The sequence below is a fragment of the Pimephales promelas genome, chromosome 4 (assembly GCF_988280905.1).
Source record: "Pimephales promelas chromosome 4, fPimPro1.hap1.1, whole genome shotgun sequence".
NCBI classification, from domain to species: domain Eukaryota; kingdom Metazoa; phylum Chordata; class Actinopteri; order Cypriniformes; family Leuciscidae; genus Pimephales; species Pimephales promelas.
This window is the reverse complement of record NC_142772.1, coordinates 21,344,552-21,368,746: the sequence shown is the minus strand read 5'-3', so window position 1 is coordinate 21,368,746 and position 24,195 is coordinate 21,344,552. Positions and strand designations below refer to the sequence as shown.

At 38.8% G+C, this 24,195-nt stretch overlaps 1 protein-coding gene across 2 annotated transcripts in view; it reads right to left on the bottom strand.

Moving 5' to 3' along the window:
- kiaa0825 (KIAA0825 ortholog) overlaps positions 1-24,195 on the bottom strand; it is a 180,615-nt gene that overhangs the window by 104,626 nt on the left and 51,794 nt on the right. For both annotated transcript variants that reach the window (XM_039662110.2, XM_089130120.1), the window contains exons 10-16: positions 22,541-22,731; positions 19,560-19,742; positions 19,301-19,429; positions 13,373-13,512; positions 5,081-5,260; positions 3,551-3,769; positions 2,985-3,393 (exon numbers count right to left, since the gene is read on the bottom strand). In XM_039662110.2, coding sequence (XP_039518044.2) covers positions 2,985-3,393; positions 3,551-3,769; positions 5,081-5,260; positions 13,373-13,512; positions 19,301-19,429; positions 19,560-19,742; positions 22,541-22,731 — 1,451 coding nt within the window. The remainder of the gene's footprint in view (positions 1-2,984; positions 3,394-3,550; positions 3,770-5,080; positions 5,261-13,372; positions 13,513-19,300; positions 19,430-19,559; positions 19,743-22,540; positions 22,732-24,195) is intronic.

Sequence of the window (24,195 nt, the reverse complement as noted above, 5' to 3'; positions counted from 1 at the left end):
AGTAGTGCGTTCACACTGAAAATTCCAAAAAGAGAAAGAGCACATTAAATACCCCGGTGGTACACTTAATTAACCAGTGGTGGGGTGGGGGAAGAAAAGCAAAGAAAAAAAAAAGAAGAAGTGTTGAATGTTTGACACTTCATGCACTTAACTATTGAAGATTTAATTACGCAGCAGAGAGAGAGGCTATCAGACTCCAATCTTAAATGACAAAATACCTTTAGAAAGTCCATACACTATGTACTTATGCACTATGTACTCAACCGTGCAGTGTATACAGTAAGTGCAGAGTGCACACAGTGTATAGTAGTATCGTGTGACATTTGGGGCATAACTCAGATGATTTAAAGTGCATGATTCAAGGATTGCAACACTTTTTTCAGTGGTTCAAGTCAGATATCTGCACTCAAATCCTGTGGGTGACATCAAACCCATTTTGAAGTACAGAAATCAAAAAGCTTGAAACGAAGAGCTACAGGCTATGAAAAGAAAACACAGAAAACAATACATAATTATTTTGCCAAAGGATGAAGGGTGAAGTTAATTTCTAAAAAAATTAAATAAAAAAAATGGATGAAGAGAGAAAAGACTTTAAAATGACATCAAAATATCAAACGGCAGCAGCTAGACAACGAAGATAATGTTAGATTAGATAACTAGTTAAACATATGCTAAAAGCTGGAAATCATCTTTCATATGATGAATAAGCTTAATTATGAATTTGCTCTTATGGGCTTAAAATCACAATAGCACCTCATTGCAGTACACAAGCTCCAGGGGGCGGAGTCGGATACAGATCTGAGGAGTGGAGCTAGGTAGGTTTAGGGGTGGGTTTAGGGATCAGGGGGTGGAGCTAGGTAGGTTTAGGGGTGGGTTTAGGGATCAGGGGGTGGAGCTGGGTAGGTTTAGTGGTGGGTTTAGGGATCAGGGAGTGGAGCTAGGTAGGTTTAGGAGTGGGTTTAGAGATCAGGGAGTGGAGCTGGGTAGGTTTAGGAGTGGGTTTAGAGATCAGGGAGTGGAGCTGAGTAGGTTTAGGAGTGGGTTTAGAGATCAGGGAGTGGAGCTGAGTAGGTTTAGGAGTGGGTTTAGAGATCAGGGAGTGGAGCTGGGTAGGTTTAGGGGTGGGTTTAGGGATCAGGGGGTGGAGCTAGGTAGGTTTAGGGGTGGGTTTAGGGATCAGGGGGTGGAGCTGGGTAGGTTTAGTGGTGGGTTTAGGGATCAGGGAGTGGAGCTAGGTAGGTTTAGGAGTGGGTTTAGAGATCAGGGAGTGGAGCTGGGTAGGTTTAGGAGTGGGTTTAGAGATCAGGGAGTGGAGCTGAGTAGGTTTAGGAGTGGGTTTAGAGATCAGGGAGTGGAGCTGAGTAGGTTTAGGAGTGGGTTTAGAGATCAGGGAGTGGAGCTGGGTAGGTTTAGGAGTGGGTTTAGAGATCAGGGAGTGGAGCTGAGTAGGTTTAGGAGTGGGTTTAGAGATCAGGGAGTGGAGCTAGGTAGGTTTAGGAGTGGGTTTAGAGATCAGGGAGTGGAGCTGGGTAGGTTTAGGAGTGGGTTTAGAGATCAGGGAGTGGAGCTGAGTAGGTTTAGGAGTGGGTTTAGAGATCAGGGAGTGGAGCTGAGTAGGTTTAGGAGTGGGTTTAGAGATCAGGGAGTGGAGCTGAGTAGGTTTAGGAGTGGGTTTAGAGATCAGGGAGTGGAGCTGAGTAGGTTTAGGAGTGGGTTTAGAGATCAGGGAGTGGAGCTGGGTAGGTTTAGGAGTGGGTTTAGAGATCAGGGAGTGGAGCTGAGTAGGTTTAGGAGTGGGTTTAGAGATCAGGGAGTGGAGCTGGGTAGGTTTAGGAGTGGGTTTAGAGATCAGGGAGTGGAGCTGAGTAGGTTTAGGGGTGGGTTAAGGGATCAGGGGGTGGAGCTGGGTAGGTTTAGGGATGGGTTTAGGGATCAGGGAGTGGAGCTGGGTAGGTTTAGGAGTGGGTTTAGAGATCAGGGAGTGGAGCTGGGTAGGTTTAGGAGTGGGTTTAGAGATCAGGGAGTGGAGCTGAGTAGGTTTAGGAGTGGGTTTAGAGATCAGGGAGTGGAGCTGGGTAGGTTTAGGAGTGGGTTTAGAGATCAGGGAGTGGAGCTGAGTAGGTTTAGGGGTGGGTTTAGGGATCAGGGGGTGGAGCTGGGTAGGTTTAGGAGTGGGTTTAGGGATCAGGGGGTGGAGCTGGGTAGGTTTAGGGGTGGGTTTAGGGATCAGGGGGTGGAGCTGGGTAGGTTTAGGAGTGGGTTTAGAGATCAGGGAGTGGAGCTGGGTGGGTTTAGGGATCAGGGGGTGGAGCTGGGTAGGTTTAGGAGTGGGTTTAGGGATCAGGGGGTGGAGCTGGGTAGGTTTAGGGGTGGGTTTAGGGATCAGGGGGTGGAGCTGGGTAGGTTTAGGAGTGGGTTTAGAGATCAGGGAGTGGAGCTGGGTAGGTTTAGGGGTGGGTTTAGGGATCAGGGGGTGGAGCTGGGTAGGTTTAGGAGTGGGTTTAGAGATCAGGGAGTGGAGCTGGGTAGGTTTAGGAGTGGGTTTAGGGATCAGGGGGTGGAGCTGGGTAGGTTTAGGGGTGGGTTTAGGGATCAGGGGGTGGAGCTGGGTAGGTTTAGGAGTGGGTTTAGAGATCAGGGAGTGGAGCTGGGTAGGTTTAGGGATCAGGGGGTGGAGCTAGGTAGGTTTAGGGGTGGGTTTAGGGATCAGGGGTGGAGCTGGGCAGGTTTAGGAGTGGGTTTAAGGATCAGGGAGTGGAGCTGGGTAGGTTTAGGAGTGGGTTTAGGGATCAGGGGGTGGAGCTGGGTAGGTTTAAGGGTGGGTTTAAGGATCAGGGAGTGGAGCTGGGTGGGATTAGGTATATGTAAGGTGGGAGGAGTTGGATCTGTATCCGACTCCTCCCCGTGGATTTCATGTTCTGCAGTGAGGACCATGTCTAAAATCTTGGGTTTAATTAGCAGTACATTCCGTACAAAATTCTCACCTCTCGCAGCAAAGCTTTCTTGCCTTCTGCAGCTGCATGGAGGTCCATTTGGGCTTCTTCTCTTCCAGACACTGGAGCACCTTATGGACCAGAGGCTTGGGAACGCCCTTCTGCTGGCCCAGGCTGACCTGCAGACATTCGGATAGCAGACTCAGCCTATCTTTGGCCCATCTCTCCAGGGGCAGTCCAGACAGAAGCTCCAGGGTGTCCCCGCTTTCTAGATCCTGACAGAGGCAGACCAATAAGACCCAGAGGAGCAGCCCAGTCGACTTCAGCTGTCTGGCATGCTGGGAAAGCCTCTTCTCAGCCATGTTGAACAGAAAACGCACAGGCAGTGGAAGGGAGGCTATGGTTGACGGAAGGTGGGTGAAGATAAAAGAGAGGGCTTGGATAGCTAGATTCATGCTGCCTGATTGGAAGAAAGATAGAATGAGGATGAGTTGGTTTGATTTCTTTTTCTTCTTAAATAAGGCTGATCCATTTGCAATAGATATGTTCAGTGGGGAAAAAACAACAACTAAGTTACAAATGTTAATGGATGGATGGATGGAGAAAGCTTTACATACTCTTGTTGGTTTCATTCAGCTTGGGATCTTGTGGAATGTAGTTCCACTCTTTTGGGATTTTGCTTAGGACATTTTCGGGTAGGTGTTGTCGAACCAGGGGTCCAGGCTGATCTTTATCTTCATGCATCATGATGACCAGGTGGCTCAGGATTTTGGTAGTGGATTTACAAACAATGGACCTGATGTGTTTAAACAAGGCTGGCTCATCTTTACTGGAGTCTGGGAGAAAGAGAATAATCTAGTGATTATTTCCAAACTTTGTAAATTCATTAGACAGTGACACTGTGTAAAAACAATCTTATTTTTTTTTGTATCATGATATTATATTTGGTCACAGGACATTAGCTCAGAGAAGAAAAAGGATATTGGCGTTTCTTCATTTTTGGGCACTTTTATTTCCCAATAAAACTGAGCTTTATTAACGCTAATAATGTCCAGTTGTTTCTTTTTGTTCTATTATTCTTCTGTTATAATCTCTTTTTTGTTATATTATTATTTTTGTATTAATCTATTTTCTTTTTATATCATTATCATATTACTGTATGTTAAGGTCACATTCAAACTTTATCATTTTTGCAACAATTTTAAATACTTTTATGTATAGGTTGTTATGTTTCACTATTGTCCCAGACACAGATATGAATATGAAATACAAATGATTTATTATCATACAATTGAATTAATTAATTTATCAATTCATAACTAATAATCGTAACACAGCCATAATTAAATAAACAGCTGTTTAATTTTAGAGAAACAAGGGAAAGCAAAATGTCTGCATTCTTGCTCTTAGTAAGCAATTAAATACAATAAAACATTTTTAAAAGTGGGTTCAATTTCATAGTTCCATTTTCAAATTTATTACACAGAGCCAAAAAGTAGAGGTAGAAGAAACAACTAAATGCTTGTAATACCGATCATTTTCCTGACCAGCCCAAACAGGTCTTGTAAATGGCACAATCAAGGTGCAAAGCAAACTTATAAGATTATCTTTAAGTAGGAATCGACATGGTCAATTAAGCCATCAGTACAAGACACACTCTCCTTCTCCATCGTCTGCCATTTGTCTAATTTGTGCAACTATAATTACCACTCACATGTAATAAAACAGAAAAAAAAAAAAAAAAAAACCTTGAGCACTTCAGCTTGGATTAAACCCCCTGAATAAAAGCTGAATCAAAATGTGTCAGGTGATAATTGCAGTTTCAATGTCTGTATGCAAAATCAATACGGGAACCATTAACACAACAGAAAATGTTCATGCTGTGGCTTTTACGGAGAGGAAAAAAGAAGAAGGCAGAAATGTAAAAAAAAATGCAATCAAAGAGACAGCTAAAGGTTTAATTATGGCTTTGATTTGATGATGGGTTTCCAGCTGGTCATATCTGATATTCAGGCAATTAGAGGACACAGTGGGGGCACATGGTGATAGTGTTCCAACTGGACAGTGACTAAATGGCCACATCTGACTAAAATTGTGTCTTTTTGAAGTCTAAACAAATGTAGGGCAGAGCATGGCAAATTCTGCACCTGTTAAGTTGTAAAAGTGCTCCCAAAGGTGTCCCCGGTCCAGGTATCCCTCTAGCGCTCGACTTAAAGCCCTTGGGACGTAGTTTAGGGAGGACAGGATGGCAAAAACAGCTTCTAAAAATTCTGCAGCAGCTGTCTGAGTATCAGGGGACACCTCTATTCCTCGGTCCACACAGAGACCTGAAAGCACATTTCAATGGTTATTTTAAATTATGTCAAAAATAAACAAACAAATAAACACAATGCTAAAAATAACATGGATTTACAATAAGAATGGGGCCAGTTGGAGAGACTTTCAGGATATTTGACAGGACCATTTTTGGCTCCGTCAGGTGCGATCCCTTTCTGTCTCCTGTTCTTTCTTTTTTTAAATAAAGAAAGCAGAACATAACACTTCAAACGTTTGGGGTAGGCACCTTCGGCACTGATATTGAAAGAGGTCTTTTACTGTATGCTCATCAATAATTTAGTGAAAACAGTAATATTGTGAAATATTAACACACTTTAAAATAACTATTAAATTAATATATTATAAAATGTAATTTATTGCATTAATAAATGTAATATAAATGCAACGCTGAATTTTCAGAAGCCATTAATCTTCAGTGTCACATGATCCTTAAGAGATCACTATAATATTCTGATTTGCTGTTGAAGATAAAACACACACACACACACACACACACATATATATATATATATATATATATATATATATATATATATTCTTTGATAAATATAAAGTTAAAAAATGAAGATAATCTATTTGAAAGATTTTTGTCTTCATAATCTTTTTTTTTCAAATTAATTTAATTTAAAATTATTTTAATTTAATTTAAATATTACATTCTTTAAAAATATAATTAAATCTTATATGTTTGAATGGTAGTTATTTTATAGTAGATTTGCAAGATTCTGAATACATTTTTTTTTTTTTTTTTTTTTCAAATAATGACTCTCCCATGATTCCAAACAGACGTTTGAAGAGACCTATTATGCCCCTTTTCACAAGATGTAAAACAATGATTTGATGTCCCCGGAGTATGTAAATGTTAAAGCTAAAAACATTAGCTAAAAATACCCCAGATTTTTTAAATCGCATTTTAAAATCGCCAAATTTGGGCTTGTGCAAAAACACACTGTTTTAATGTGTTTAATTAAAGGTAGGGTAGGCAATTTTTTTTATAAAACATTTTTTTTTATACTGACTGAAACTCTCTTCGCATCCTGATAGCAATCAGTAATAGGTCTAAATATTAAAACATGTACATCTATCTTCTGTGAAATTCTCAGGACCAAAAAAATGTTTGTCCGATCATTGCATTCGATATGATGTCTATACCTGCCTGTCAACACATGTATACACAGACGACCTACTACTTCCAAGATTCTGAAGTAATTTCTTATTCAAAATAAGTAGGCCTACCTATAGATTATATGATTTAGGATGCCATCAATTGCTGCAAACAAACAGCCTTTCACAGTTTCTCCTGAACCAAAACAACGAGATTATACAGCGTTTACACTATATCACAACCGTAATTATGAGATGGCAACCCGTGACGTTCTACCCTTTTGAATGACAAACACAGTCACTTATCGCCAACTAGTGGCATAACTATGTAATCGATACAAGTTACTCGTTTTTGATCTCTACCATTTAGACATCTAAATCTAAATTATAAACTTTTATCTCAGTAGGTACTTCTGATTACTTTAATATTTGTAACACAGATACATAATAACTTCTTTCTCTGGGTCCGCAGCAGCACCAGCACAGATTTGAATGTTACGGTAAGATTTGTCAAAGTTGAAATAGACAGGAGAATCAATGTAGTTTAGGAATAAGATCAAATAAGTGTTTGATCCAGCTCTAATAAATGTCTATAGTGCTAATTACAATTTCTGGAGAGTTAAAACAAAGGTCTAAACTAAACACAACTTTAAGCTTACAAACTGTAAGACATCTGAGCCTAGCACAGGAAATGAATGTCTTGTAAATCAATACAATGCGAAAGGTCCATTTTAAGGCAAAAGCCAACTGACTGTCAGGACAAACACATAAAAGATGAGACCACAACACCAAGATGTGACTGAATGACCTTGTCCAAATGTTGTCAGGCATGTGGGGTTGTAGAGAGATGCAGGATGGTTGTGCCTTTGGTTCACCCCGTCAGTCTCGCTCTCTAGCGATGACAGGCGTTTGAATAGGCGATTGAATGCAATGCAGCATTCAATGAGTGTCTTTGATAAAAAGCAGGCTGCTGTTTGCACTTTTTTGACAAATGTTGGACTGTTTTGAAATGACAGGCCTAAATTACCTGTCGTAGTAGAGCGTGTGGTTAGCTAATACAGTTTTGCTTAACAGGGACCCTGAATTCTGCTGATGGTAAGGGACTGATGGGAATCGACTGCTTTCTTTTGCTACATGTGCAAGGAAAACAGGAGGCTATAGATGCATTTTACTTACTTTTGTGAGAAATTGTTTGATCTTTTCACAGTAATTATCCATTTGCTACTAAACAAAAGGTTTAAATCAGAACTGTGCCACATTTATTTTGGGTATTGCATGATCTTACGACATAGCTGTCAACATTTGGTTTTCTAAATCCGGTGAGATTTTTGCGGAGACCGTGGCCAGGTTAAGAAGACAAACGTGCTGAAATTGTAAATGGTCTGTGGATTGTGTGATGAATATAATGCATTTAATACAAGATCTGGCAACTGGTCAACATTAGACAAACATATTGGTCCGATTATTCATAAAGGAGTTTGGGCCATGCAAATTACGGGAGTTTGCCGGGAAAAATGGGAGTGTTGACAGTTATGTCTTACGACCACATTCAAAAATACATTTTAACTAAAATACATTTTAGTTTTGTACTCTTAGTCCATGGATTCTCATTAATATGAACATAATCAATTAATGAGTTGTCTTGCATGCATAATAACTATAGAATAACTCACAAAATTCAGTTTAAAACAGATATTACATAAAAGGGTACATATCATGCTTTTAAATCATTCATTTTTGCTTATAAATCATACATTTGTGGTCTATATAAAGCATAACTGCAATGCTTGGGTCTGAATTCCTCATTATTATAGCTCCACAGGCCCCTATTCTACCCCTTTTCTGATGTGCTTCTGTGAGCAAGTCGTTTCAAAGCGGCCCCTTTAAATAAAAAGTAGGGAGTTGCGTCTTTCCTCGCCCGCTCTCCAGGTCGCTGAGTTCACGGTCGGTTCAACTCCCCGCGTTCGGCCATTATTGTAGTTTGATAAGAGATATATGATTACTAGCTTCAAAGAACATTTTTATTCACACGTTAACAAAATGTCAACAACGGAAGACTTGTCCATCAAGCCTTACATATTCGAGCCAGAGTGAGCGAGTTGAAAAAGACGACGACGAATCTGCAGAACAACGTCTCCATATGGATGCAGTGGTATGTAAGTTAACTATGTTGTGTAATAAGTGAAAGTCGACTATTTCTCTTGTTAAAACAAGCACACTGACAAGATAAATGACTGCGGTCTGATCTTACAACTAAAAATCTCTATTAATAATGATATAATAACCTACGTTTAGAAAAGCATCAGAAAACACAGCAGCTAAATGATGGAAGGAATTTACCCCTCATTCAGACGAAGTCGATCGGCAAACGATGAAAACTCAAGAACAATAATACTGCAGACGTGTAACGTTACTTCAAAACTAAAACAAAGAAAGACAAAGGTACTGCTAAACCATGACCATAATGTGTTTAAAGAAAGGAAAGTATGATATTTACAGCTTATCGAAATGCTCTGTTCGTCGTCTCCAAAGATAGAAGGAATTTACCCCTCATTCAGACGTATTCGATCGGCAAACCCTTCTTTGTACTGGCAGATGTTGTTGAAATTGGAATCCTTGAAGTGCTTCGGGTCACTACATCCAACAGCCGAACATTTTGACTTGCCCTCTCGTAACCTTTGCATTCTTGAGCTTGGACAACAAAGTCGGAGCGAGAAATAATAATGGGAGATTGCTCGAAGTGTTGGGCCGGTAGTCAATGTCCTTATTTGTCAGTTTCGCTGCAAATACTGTGATGTAATTGTTCAAAATACGTAATAGAGAACAGAAAAATCTGAACAGGTTGAAAAATATGACCAAAACAGAATATAAATATATAAACGAAGCACCTGAAGAGAATAATTTCATCTTTTCTGTACTTATAAACACTCCAAATATACAATAAAACGCATTTAAGGGCTAAAAAAGTGGATTTTGCATGATATGTCCCCTTTAAAAAAAAAAACAAAAAAAAAAAACGTTTGAAAACAGCTTTGACAATAGATAAATGCTATTTAAGGTCCGTCATGTCACAAATCCTCAGTTAACAGTTTTCAAAAAAGACATTAAAAAGAAAAAAGGCATACAAAAATGACTAAGGGATTTTACAAAAAAATGAGTGTACTTATGTGAATGGCCACAAGGGACTGGACAGGTTAAAGAGCTGCCTCTTCGCAATCATCCGTTTATGAGCCGCCAGATGAACCGTGATAAATGAACTGCTGGCGTTTCTCAGGGGAGGGGATTCCACAAACCAATTCTATCCTCCGTTAACAAACCTTTCGCAACCTTGACGTGTTGCCAACAAACACACCTGTTGATTTACCGGGCCTCACAGATGAGTTTCCACTGGAGGCCCTTAATTGGAACAAGACATCGCTATCAGTCCCTTAAAGAATTCCACAAACAAGCTCCTATTTAGAGCACAGCTTAGCGCTAAGCGCTCCCAAACTGTGCTGAGAGACAGCGACTCAAGCGAGGAACTTTAAAAGAGGTTTCTCTAAACGGTAGACAACCAAGCCACAGCGTTTCTTCTTAATTAGCCAGGCTGCGGCCAGGCAGTGTTGATTTACGGCGACGTGATTCCCACACCAGAGCACGCAGGAAGACGTGCTCTCAGCCGAGCTCGGTTATTAATGAGCTCCGCCATAATGTGAATTAATGTGCAAGCACAAAACAGCCTTTAAAGGTTAGACTTTTCAGAGTGGAAGGAAGAAAGAGGAAAATCTTTAAAGGTCATTCACTTTGCTCTCACATGAGTGTTTACAACTGAGCTCTATTGATTCAGAAATGATGAGGAGGTTGATGAGTGCGATGATGAGTGAGTAAAACAACATTCTCACAACAAGCCGGATGAATCTCCCAATGTGCCTGAGGACGAAACACAAATCTGATGGAGCCGAGAAGAGCATGAGATTGTTTAAAAACCAGGTGGATCTGCCATACTTCGCAAACTACTGTAGTATAAAATGTGGCTCAATGAGATGAGCCTTTTAAGGCCTCGGCAAGCATTTACTTGTTAGCAAATTCAATGGAGCGTAATTTTAAATGTTAGACTAGCAATTAACGATTTCTATGGCTTATTTTGCAAGAATGAAAGGACTCGGCATGGTTCCACTGCGCAGGTGTTGGGCGACTCGAGCGATGTTATCGTCGTGATCAGTTCACAAGTGCACACAACAGCCTATTTAAAATAAGAAGATGCGTGCAAAATAAAGACCCATTAAAAACAGGTGCAGGCTATTAAGAGCAGCAAGGTCACTGGGCCATCCTTACAGCTAATCAGTTTTTCCACCAATAAACTTTACTTAATTCATTTGTGGAAACCAATGAAAGCATCTATGTGCTTCAAAAAAGCATCACCTTGTATGCTCTTGTTGCATGCAAGCCAACAAAACTTTATGTGTTGATATTTTGCCAACTTTCAGTATTAAAGGTCCCCTGATATGGGGATATTTTATTATTTTATAATGTTTCCTGGGTTGCCCTTATAGGGCTCTATCTTGCACCCGGCGCAAATGACTTTATACACTGACGCATTTATCATTCCTATTTTGCACGCGCGCAAAGCGGGTTTTTTTCCTCCACAGACAACCCGGTCTCATCCCAAGACGTCATATAACTGACGTTTTGGGACGTCTTTTGACCATACGTCAATATTCGCCTTTTTAGGGCCCCCTTAAACGTCGGTAGATGAGGTTATGGGATCCTAACTCTACCCCATACCTAAACCTAACCCTAAACCTAACCCGTCACCTAACTGACGTTAAAGGTAAAGCGTCAGTTGTATGACGGCCCGGGATCGCCATCTACCGACGTTTAAGGGGGCCCTAAAAAGGCGGATATTGACGTATGGTCAAAATACGTCCCAAAACGTCAGTTATATGACGACTTGGGATGAGACTGTGTTACCACAGACGCACATCGGTAAACTAGGAAATGAACTTGCGCTCCCTGGGTGGGTTGCCGCAAAAAGGAGGCGTGTGTCGGCGCAAACAATTCCTAGTGCTATTTTGCAGTTCCAGAAAACACTTGCGCCAATGACCAGAAATGATTCTCTCATCTACACAGATGCATTTTTACTTTTTGCAAATGATACATTATTATAAGAAAAAATATATAAACATGAGGGAAATCATTGTTGTGTCCATGATGATGGGACAAATAGGCATAAAACTTACACATTTATCCAAGTTATTATATGCATGTTTAACCGAAGCTAATTTGGGTGGGTTTGTCCCATCCCCAATGTCCCTTCTCTTTCTTTTACGGCCCTGACGAGAACATCGATCTCCTCGGCTGTGAACCGATTGTGAAGTGCGTCTGGTAAATGCGCCGTGAAAATAGAATTGCGCCATGGAACAAGCGCACCTCGTTCATCACGCTCTTAAAGGGAATGTGATATGACGCTCTTATTGGTTTATTTCCGTTACGCCCAAACCACACCTATGAATAATAAGCTACTCCAGACCAACCCCTTTTAGATTTGCGCAAGAGGCATTTATCCCGCCGGGAAAATAGCAACAGCGCCGGGATCCGCCCACAAAGTTACTTGCGCTTTGCGCTTTGACACTTGCGTTTTAGATCGTTAAAATAGGGGCCCATAATGTTAGTATGTTTTTTTTAGATCAAAAATAGTCTTGATTTAGAAATAAAAGGCATTTTTCCCAGCCTGATTTTAGCCTTTGCTTTGAACGCTCTGTTTGAAGGGGCGTGTCTGCTCTGGGATTCAATGTAACCGCCCACTGCTGTGATCGGCTGACATGCTTGCATATGAAATAGCATATTACACGTGAAACTCTCTTGAATACTTTCACATAAAATGTTGCTGTGAGGAGCATTGAGCAGCAGATTACAGTCTGTCGATCGCGAGAATGAAGATCTTATTGTATAACGCAGTTTCTGCTCTCTCTGCTTTCACCAATGCAGACACGATGATGTAGATCTTCGTTGTGCACAGTGTAACACAGTTTTTGCTCTATCTAATGCTTTCACCAATGCAAACACGATGATGTACAGTAAGAGCTTTGCTGTGCAGTGTAACGTGCGTCATTGATTCATAACGAATTGTCTAAATAAACTCACGCTGTGTGGAAAGATTGATCTTTGATTGCTTTCTGTTTAATTTGTTCAGAATTTAAATAAGATTTTTTTCATCCTACAAAAGAAACGATGTGAAGTTGATATTTTAGTCACTAGCTTGACTTACTAATGGATAAACAGTATCGAACGATTTTGAGAGAAAGATTAACTTACCCAAGTTCAAGTTCAACTCAAGTTCAAATTGTTGCTGGGTAGCTCGATCGATTTATTTTCAGACGTTCATCGAGTTGAGGAAACAGTCGTCTGTGAAATGTTTGGACCATACAAAACTTTGGGACTTGAGTCCGCGCATTTCCAGAGAAAATAAAATTAACCCATTGTTTCTTCAGAGGCTCGTATGAAGGAACTAAAACATATTTTTGTGTTCATTTGTACATCCGAACACTGATCAACTGCCATGCTTTGCTCGTTTGCAGGCCATGATATCTCTCGAGGAAACACTCAAATCTCAAAGATATTTCTCTAGGAAAAACTAAAATCGCGCCTGCGTGTTCGTACGTCCTGTTCCGTGTAGCTCATTTTCTCATGGGCCAGCCAAATTGTCCGGGGCGGGCAAAGCAGAGAAAGGGGAGGTAACCTTTCCCCCGTATGACATAATATAGGGGAGATTCAAGATCAGCGCGTGTGAACTGCAGAGAAGAGAAAAATAGCCAAAGCTCGGTTTACACCGATTGAAAATTCTAGACATGACGGGACCAAATACAGGCTAGGAAACTCATATTAATGTTAAAAAACCTCAGAAAATGAAAATTTCATGTCTGGGGACCTTTAAAGCAAGAGTAAAAAAAAAACAGTATCATTGGGATGGGTACATGCAGAGTTCAACAGGAAGTGTATCAAGGGATTAAGAGTCTTACATGAGTATGAGATGATGACCTGTAGAAGCAAGCAGTCCTTGTGAAGGATATTCTGCAGAAGTAGAGCTGGATTATAACAGGGTCCAGATACCAGTAGCTCAAACAGACATAAAGATGATCCCTCAGATGCTGGGAAATCCCTTAAACAACAGAAATACATCAATTAATGTCATGTCAACATTGAAATGTTTGGACGATTTTTTTGTTGTCGTTTTTGGAAAAAAAAAAGTCCCATATTTTCACCAAGGCTGCATTTCTTTGATGGAAAATACAGTAATATTGTGGAATATTACAACTTACATTCAACTGTTTTCAGTTGTGATATATTTTGAAATGTAATTTAAAAATGGCACATCATTCTAATATACTAATTTGATGCTTAATAAATGTTTTGATTTGAAAAAAAAAAAAAAAAGCCTGTGCCAGACTAACTGGGACTTGTCACAGCATGTACATATTGTTGCTCTTTTGTTTGTTTAACCGCTTCTATTGTCCCTTTGCTTCCAAGTCGCTTTTAACAAAAGTGTCTGGTAAATAATTAAATATTCATACATCTATTGTTTTTAGGGTTATATATATATATATATATATATATATATATATATATATATATATATATTTATATATATATTTATATATATATATATATATAATTTAATTTAAAAATATAACCCAATGGCTGGGTTTGTCCATATTTTACCCAAAATTGGGTTAAAACAACCCAGCATTTTTTAGAGTGCATTAATTGTAATAATCTAGTAAGATTTTTGTGTGCACAAGGAGTCTGACAACAGCTGATATGATCCACACAGAGATCTGATCTCACCATCATCGAGTCTGGCTGTGATTACATGAAGAAACTGAACAAACAGAGACAGATTAAATCCAGTAAAACTGTGGTAAAGTCTCTAAGATGCTTGAAAAAGGACAGAAACTGGTTTAAACGCAAAGGGTGTTCACACCAAAGTTAATTGATAAAATCTGTTTATTACATTATTTTTGAAAGCATCCTCACTTTACAGCATTTTTTCACAAGTGTCTGAAACTTTTCGGTTTCTTCAAGCATCTTGGAGCTATTGCCAAAGTTCTTCTGGATTTAGTCTGAGATGACAGAATGATGACAGAATTTTCAATTTTAGGTAAATTGTCCCTTTTAATCCCAAAAAAGACCCCCAAAATATGTGATATATCTATAATTAATATAATTTATATTTCTAATTGAATGTTAAAACAACAGTATTAAAGTGAACCAAATAAACAATGTACAAGCAAAACTAAAAAACTAAAATATTTAATTATAATATTAAAATACTAGAATGTCAATTATTGATTTATTAAGCAGCAAACCTTTCAGTGATGCTTAAAAAAAAGATAAGTTGACTGATGGATAAAGTCTAAAGCCCCATTACAGTTGTTTTATAGAAAGCATTGGTAAGGTAAAGAATGTTAAGAATCCAAGGACATCTCCTTTTCAGTCAAATGAATGCATCAGAACAACATTTCTTTTACAAAAAATCCAACGTCATGTGATATTCATTATCCTCATCCACTGTCTGAAGACCTTAAACAGCCCTCACATACGGAAAACCATAAAAACCTCAGGGTAGCGTCAAGTTTAATTTTTTGACAGGATTTAAAACAAGACTATGAGAGATAAAAGTACAGTGTGTTCAATGGGTTGCACTGTTTAATTCAATTTAGCTGATGAAACATCTTTCATAAAAAACTCAATAAAACAGATTTGAAAGAGAATTTTGAAAAAATACTTGTGATTAGGACCTTTATATCATTTATATTAACTGCAATTCTATCCCTCACAGCCTCATTTTCAACCGTGTAAAATATAATATAGTGTCCCAAATCATGGTCAATTTCTGTATCAATGCACTATTATGCTCTCTTCCGGTGACCAAACCACATCCTTAGGGCCAGACTAAATTAAAAAAAAAAGTACTGTTTGGTAAAAACCAAACAATATGTTATTTACACCTCTGTTGAAAACAGGGAGACTGAGAGGGGGAATTAATTCAATTTTTATACTATTTTAAGAGCTAGTTTTCTGGATATATTACATTCACGTTGACTAAATGTCTACTGTAAATACCAAACCTATACTATAAAAATAGAAATAGAAAAACAACATTTTATTCGATTTAAATCTAAATGGCAGTGAGGAAAAACAAAAAGGAAAAACTTTAAGATATCAATCTGCAAATGGAGGGACATCCGTTATGCTCATCTTTGCTCGCTCCTATATTTAACAAATCACATACAAAAGACAAGTCGATGCGACTTGTTGTACAGATATAGAAGTTTGTTGCGCATAACACCTATTTGGAATGCATTCTCATCCTAGGGCGTCATCTAACTGACGCTTTTGACCATGCGTCAACATCCGACGCACATGGCACCCTTTAGCGTCAATATGAGACGGTTCTGTTATGGGTAGGTTTAGGTCTGGGGTAGGGTTAGGGTTAGACCACTAGAAGGCGCCTTCTGGCCCATATATATCTGCGTCTCATATTGACGCTAAAGGGTGCCATGTGCGTTGGATGTTGACGCATGGTCAAAAGCGCCAGTCTTGGGATGAGACCGGGCTGCTATTTGCTGATTGCGTGGATTCCAGTTGTAATTTTGCCTGTGGAAATTCACCGAACAACAACAGTACCTTTAATCAATCATTGATAATCTGTATTGAAACAGCATGTAACAATTCTCATAAAAAGTCAATAGTTAGTACAGTTAGCAAAAGTTATGGCTAATTAGCAATATGTACCCTAGTGAATAATATCTTTAAATGTCTTTAAATGTGTGCCTAAAGTATAATTGTTCCATGTTAATAGTTAATTCCACTTAAGCAAAATCCAATATATTTAAGTATATCTTTAGTTGCACCTCAGCACTACTTCCGGACAACTAAAGGTCATTAACCACAAAATTAGTTGATCCAATTTAGCTGACTTTAAGTATATATTTAGTATAGAATTGCAGGCTATTTATATTAAAGGGTTAGTTCACCCAAAAATGAAAATTCTGTCAGTATTTACTCACCCTCATGTTGTTCCAAACCTCTATGTGTTTATTTGTTCTGCTGTACACAAAGGAAGATATTTGGAAGAATGTTTTAATCAAACAGATCTCATTCCCCATTGACTACCATAGTATTTTTTCCTACTATGGCAGTCAATGGGGAATGAGATCTGTTTGATTAAAACATTCTTCCAAATATCGTCCTTTGTGTACAGCAGAACAAATAAACACATAAACACAGTTTTAGAACAACATGAGGGTGAGTAAATACTGACAGAATTTTAATTTTTGGGTGAACTAACCCTTTAATGGTGCGTTCACGTGCTAATTATAGTAAATACCAAAAGCCGACGTGGAAAATGCACATGAACACCCCCTCATGTTTGGTATTTTCCACTGGGCAATTCGTAGAATATTTTGATGCACGAGTTGCCGAGATAATGGAGGAGAGCAATGCAAGAGTCGTGAATGGTAAAAATATATATGATCTAGATATCCAGCATATTATTTACCGTTTGAGTTTTGATAAATCATTTCCTTACTGTAGCAGATGACTTAAGCAATCCAAAATAGTTTTAACAGGTCTGGATCTCCATCTTTTTACCACATTACAACAACAAAAACACCTGAACGCAACACACTGGTAAATACCAGTTCAAAAGTGGAAAATATAATATTTTCCATAGGACCTGAACACACAATAAGTACATCCATATTTAAAGGGATAGTTCACCCCAAAATGAAAATTCTGTCAGTTTTTACTGACCATCATATTTTCCAACATGAGGGTGAGTAAAAACTGACAGAATTTTCATTTTGGGGTGAACTACCATTTAAATGTATTTGTAGTATACTTGGCATAAAATAAATGTATTTCAAATACATTTTTGGTATATTTATATATTCCACTAGGGTAATCGCGTCTTTAATTGTCATTCTAAAAATATCATATAAACGTGCCCCATTCAATGAAATTAAAATAAATAAATACAATTATTCAAATGGCCACTGACATCTTAATGGTAATAATAATAGTATTGCATAGTTTAGAACAAACCACTAAGTATCATTATTTATCTCTGACCTTAGATGCAGAACAAGTATTAAAGTGAAGGGTGAGCTCTGCAACATAACATGAGAACATTATGCTTTAGTTAAGCAACAAATTTGTCATGTCAAAGGCCCGGTAATCCACCCGATATCCTACTTTAATGGTCATGATAAATCTGTAAGCTACACCATGAGGTCAGGACGAACTTACACACGTGTATGCTCCTTGATTTATTGGTATTTCTTGTCTCTTTATTACTTTTTTATTTAATAATCCAAACTGCCAGTTTGTTGGAGTGTTTGAGTGAGAAGAAGAGTTTGATTTTGGTGCGTGGCCTCTTGGCTCTGGTGGGGCCCTCACCGAAAGACCCTCAGGGAGTCTTGAACACAGCGAGGCTAAATAAATAAATAAAAAAGGAACAGGCAATAAAAATGCACTAATTTAAATCCCTTGGACTTCATGGAAGCGGAGCCGGTGGGGCTGACGACCGGTGATTTGTGTGAGCGGGACACGCGATGATATCACGCTGGAGTAGGAGTCTGGAGCTGTGCTGGGGGGCTTGAAGAGGGTGATGTGAGATGTGGCTGACATTCACAGTCCTCCTACAGGCTCCGTTTCAGCCTTTCACACCCGGGCTGAAGACCCGCAGCGCATGTCAGCATAAACAGCATGACTAACTATGGCATCTGCATCTGGCCTGCATTAAGGGCCGTGAGTCTGGGGGCCTGGTGACTGCAGTAATGTAGTGAGTGTTTGTGTGCATTTAACACATGAACGAAAACTAAAAGGCCACACTAGCCTCATTTGCCTCACTAGCAACAACTCACCACATTGTGTGTGTTTTTCTTGTAATAAAACTTCAAAATGGGCTCAGAGGTATAGCACAATCTGGTGATGTTCTTATTGTGTCTATGGAATCTTAAAACACCTCAATTGGTCACATATTATCATGAATATAAATAAGTAGCCGAAGTAACAGTGATACAAAAATTGTTATTATTATTAAATACATATGTGTCCACCCTCAGTAATTACATTTAATTCCTTATATATATATATATATATATATATAATTAGTATTAGTAAGTATTATTATTATTATTATTAAAGACATGTCCACCTCAGTACATTGTATAATCATTATGTGAAAAATACACTTGTGTCAGTAAAATTTTTGAAAAAATAAAATAAAATAAATACTTTTAATCAGCAAAGATGCATTCAATTGATCAAAAGTGAAATAATTTTACATTGTTTATTTGTATTGATATTTAAATTTATATTTAAAATATTCTGTTATTTTGAACTTACGATTTCCACCAAAAAAAAAAAATATATATATAGTATACATATATATATATATATATATATATATATATATATATAAGCAGCACAACTTTTTTCCACATTGATAATAATAATAACCTTTATTGAGCCCCAACTCAGCATATTAGAATGATTCCTGAAAGATCATGTGACTCTGAAGTCTGGAGTAATGATGCTGAAAATTCAGCTTTGTCATCACAGGAATAAATAAAATTTGAAAATATATTATATATATTTTTTTAAATACATAATTATTTTAAATTGTAATTATGTTTCACAATATGACTGTTTTTACCAAATGATCAAATAAATACAGCCATGGTGAGCATTAAACACTAATCGAACACAAACTTTTATACGGTATTACAATTCTAATTATAAGACATCTCCGGGGAGGAAAATGGCATTAACCCTTTTAATAAGTGAAAAACGCCTATTTTAGCTTCAGGTTCTAAAGGGTTAAGGGGCTAATCATTGACCAGTGACTGAACACTTTGTTTGTTGCTCAATACTGTCAGTACCTCAGCAGCTCCTCTGTGAACAGTGTGGGGTTCATTACGCTCAGCCACATTGTGTCACGAATGTTCACTCCCTCTGGAAATTTTGGAGCTCTGCTGCCTCCTCCACCACCACAGCCTCCCTGAAAAACCCTGGAGAGAATGAGAGAGAGAGAGAAAAAGCCCCAAATAAATAAATAAATAAACACTCTCTCATCAAATGACTAATCTTGCCCCTGTAGTTCTCAATAATCCAGCAAGTTTATCCCGACTCTTGTGTCACCTGTGCAGCTCCGCCAGAGGTGATGTAAGGATGACCAGTATGGTCAGTAGCTGGTTACACAGGCTGTGTATGGACCACATCCAAGATCCAGGTGCTGCATCTGGCCTTAGCAACTCCTCCACAGACTCACACATACTCCACATCAGATGCTCCACACACAGCAGAAGAGCTGTAATATCAACCCTGGAGGAGGCAACGAGACACCTCATATTAGGAATAACTGTCCAAACGAAGATTTTCTAGCATAAGAATAATGTCTTTTATGTGTAATATGTGCTATTTTATAGAGCTACACTGTATGGCCATATTTGCTTGTTGATCATTTGAGTTGAAAATCATGGATATTAATTGTAAGGTTTCATTGGTCATGCCAATCACACTGCTGATTGTCAACACTGAAAGAAATACTAACCCCAATCCCTAACTTACATCCTAACCTTGACTTCAGTATAGAGTTGGAACCACATCCTAATGGATAGGATTATGTCACAATCATACTTAGTGGCAAATTTAGTTTTTTTTTTTTTTTTTTTGCTAGTTAAAGCCTGACGCAGTTATCATTTTCAGGTCCTGCCCCACATTGATTACTGTAAATAGCAAATGCATTTGCACCTATTTTTGCGCCGATGGGCATGCTGGACTGAAAACGAGCTATGCATAGTTGGCACGTTGCTATTTTGAGGCAACTGAAAAAGACTGTGCCATTGAACAACTGACATTTATGCATTTTTTTGTTATTTAAAGAGCGTGTTAGTAATATGCGCCTATTTTGGGGTGATAATTTCCTCTCTGGAGAAGAGTTCAGTCTTTCCGCTTGCAAATTCGACCATGTAAATAGCGATTCCGTCATGGTGTGAGCAGAACTGGCTTTTAAAGGGAATGAGAAATGAGACTCTGATTGGTTTATTGTACGTTACGCCCAAAACACACCCATTACTCATTAATAGAAAAAGGATAACCCTTTTAGACCATGCACTGGACCCATCAACCATTTTCCCTGTCGTTAAACTAGCAAAAGTGCACTTGCGCCATTATAAAATAGAGCCCTTTATTTCAAATCCCCTAAAAATCGGACTTTTCCGGCCTAATAATACACATGCACATTCAAGAGTAAACAGGTGATGCATGTTGCCAGAAAGGCAACTGACTCTCTTTTAATAACAAAAAGATAAAATATGGGTGCTCCATTCTGACACCCTCCATACTGAGCATTTGGATTGCTCTCTCATTCATTTTTAAATGAATGACCCATTTATTTGTTATACTGTCTCTAAACAGTTAAATAAATAATGCTGTCATGGGTTTTGACCCATGTGTGTCAATAGTAAAACATATTTAATATTTGATAGATCTATCTATCTATCTATCTATCTATCTACTATCTATCTATCTATCTATCTATCTATCTATCTATCTATCTATCTATCTATCTATCTATCTATCTATCTATCTATCTATCTATCTATCTATCTATCTATCTATCTATCTATCTATCTATCTATCTATCTATCTATCTATCTATCTATCTATCTATCTATCTATCTATCTATCTGTCTATTTGTCTATCTGTCCATCCGTCCATCCATCCATCCATCCGTCTATCCGTCTATCCGTCTATCTGTCCGTCCGTCCGTCCGTCCTTCCGTCCGTCCGTCCGTCCGTCCGTCCGTCCGTCCGTCCGTCCGTCCGTCCGTCCGTCCATCCATCCATCCATCCATCCATCCATCCATCCATCCATCCATCCATCCATCCATCCATCCATCCATCCATCTATCTATCTATCTATCTATCTATCTATCTATCTATCTCTACTTTCAGATACATAAGTATCATTAAGTGACCTCAAATAAATGCATGCTCTGCTCAGATCAAACCACTAAATGAGAGTATTATGTACTTCTGTACAGTCTCTCAGTATCCAGAGAGGTTGAGTAACCCGCTTTGGTTTCCATATTAAACTCAACTTTTCATCACCTACCCCCAAGTTCTGCTTTATAGCACAGCGAAAGTTCCCCTTTCAAAAGATAGGAGAAAAGGAGAAGGGAGCAGAGTCAGAGCCCATCTGCTTGGCAGACCCTGAGCTCACCTGGCACTGAAGAGCTCATAACCGGGTGTCCTTGCAGAAAGGAAAAACGTTCCCTCCATTCATTCCTTCAGTGCAGCCCTAGGCGATCTGCTCTTTCTCATCAGTCCTGGAGTGGAGGGGAAGCGTGCTCTTGTGGCATCTTTAACCACTTTAAGTATGTGTTAATACTATGCACAAGGCCTGGGCAGTTGGGCCCGTCTAGCATGAAAGAACCGGGCCCTCCGCCAGGCGCTGAGGCAGGGCCATGTGCTAACAAAGAGAGACTGTTCTACAAATCTGGAGATCTGCTTTGACCCTCGGGGCCGAACACCGGCATAATCACTAAAGCATTCAACACTGTCTGCTAAGCCCGAGGTTCCTGATAGAAGGTGGGCTTGTGGGTCTCAGTGCGGCAGAAATACGGTAAGATCATTCAATCAGACAGCATGAACGACTGCTCTCAGTTAGAGTGTGTTTGAGTGTGCCTGCTGACCACAAGACGAAGACGGGTGACTTTAACCATGCATGGCCACTTCAGTACGACACATTTCCACAACCGAATGAGAATAATCCATCCATGTTCAAACACTCTTTTTACACTCATACAGATTAAGCAATAAGTAAGATGATAGGAAATAGTATTTTATTAACATAATGGTGGAAAGAAGAATATCTATCTATCTATCTATCAATAGGAAATGGTATTTTATTACGGTAATGTAATGTTGGTGAGGGAAAAACTACAACAAACACAAACTGCAATATTGTGTCTATGGAACGGGATGGAATGGAATAAACAATGGTGAATGGAACCATTTAAAGGTACTGAGATTTCCATGCCCACCCGAGACATTTTAAAAAACACAGTTCTAATGTTAAATACAGCAGGTTTTCAAATGATCCTCTTATCTGGTACCTGATCTGAGGGAGTCTTTTGTAGGAGGGTCGCGCTCTTGAGTACCTCTGAACTAAAACTTCCAGGGTCTCACACAGCACCTGGGCCAAGGTCTGCCGGGCCTGCACGGGGGCAACAGTGCCCCAAAGGTCACTGCGCAGGCCTGTGAGAAAATAGTGCCACATCTGGATGGAGAAAGAACACCTTTCACCCTGAAAAAATGGTGGAGGACACAAAAAAAAAGAGACAAAGAGAGACTGGTAAAGAGATGATGATATCACTGCAAATAAATACCGAAATGAAGAGAAAGGAAAAAAAGTCAGAAGGTCTTTCCAGACAATCTTCATCTTGACTCTCATGGTCATGCAACCTGCACACTGCACCTGGACCCCTCATTACCACAGAGAAAGAGAGAGCATATGGATACTTTGAAGTTTTAATCTGGATATTCAATCACTATTCATCTGAACATTACCCAGACATACATGCACACAGAGTCAAGATGGCAAAGATTAAAATGAACGGGTCATTCCTGTTATGCAAGTCTCATCATGTGAGACTTAAAGGGGGGGTTGACTGCGATTTCACTTTTTCATTTTAAATAGTGTGTAATGTTGCTGTTGGTGCATGAACAGTATCTGCAAAGTTGCAGCGCTGAAAGTTCAGTGTAAGCAGAGGAAGTATTGCCTACAAAAACGACTCGATTGGGACTACAGCTGGGTTTTAGACGTCACTAATCCATACATTTGCATCAACCCCTCCCTCCGGAATATGCAGAAAAGGGCATGCGCATATTTCTGGGGCACAGTATGTTATGTTCACCAGCTGTCAGGTCTTCTGTGATCAGGCTTCCCACAGACGCTGTACTTCGTCAATTTATGTTTGATTATGTTCCTGAAAATGACGATCGTAATTTAGCTCTCTGTGCTGCGCATTTTACGGAAGACAGCTTCCAGAATCTCCACGAATTCAACGCCGGATTCAACAAGAAACTGTTACTAAAACATGAAGCAGTTCCGACTTTAAAACCAGAGGCAGTTGTTGGGCCACAACCTGTAAGTAGGCTAAGACTTCATCATTTTAAATGTATTTGCATATATAATTTCAGACATAGCCTTGTGTTTTATTTTATTTTTTTTCAAATGTCAGCGCTGTCTTCACAGCCACTATAGGCTACTAACATTAGTTATGCTATCTTGTGTCTACGACAAACGCGTTCAAACATTATGGACCTGAATTTTGTATAAGTACTAATGTTGTAAATGTATTTTTCATGTATATATGCTTTATGACGTTATTTTCGATTTGATCAAGAACGTAAATATACCAACGCTGTTTGTGTTTAACAGTAGAGTCAGTTGCTATTGTTGCCAGTAAGATGCTATTGTGTAAAACAATACTTTAACAAAAGTTAAAGTATTGGGTGAAATATAACTCGTAAATTTAAAATGGAAATCATATTGGGGTTTTTTCGCCCCCACAACATCCCAAATGTAACATAGGAGTGAATTTTAAAGTTTGAGCAGATGTTGCTTTTTAACCATGTCTCCATGTCCATAACAAATCTATTTTTTAAAAACTGGGAATTCATTAAGAAATGATCCAGATGTTTCAGCATTTTTCCTTTCTGTAATCACAATAGTTCAAATAAAGCAGGCTTTTCTTTGGATTATTGT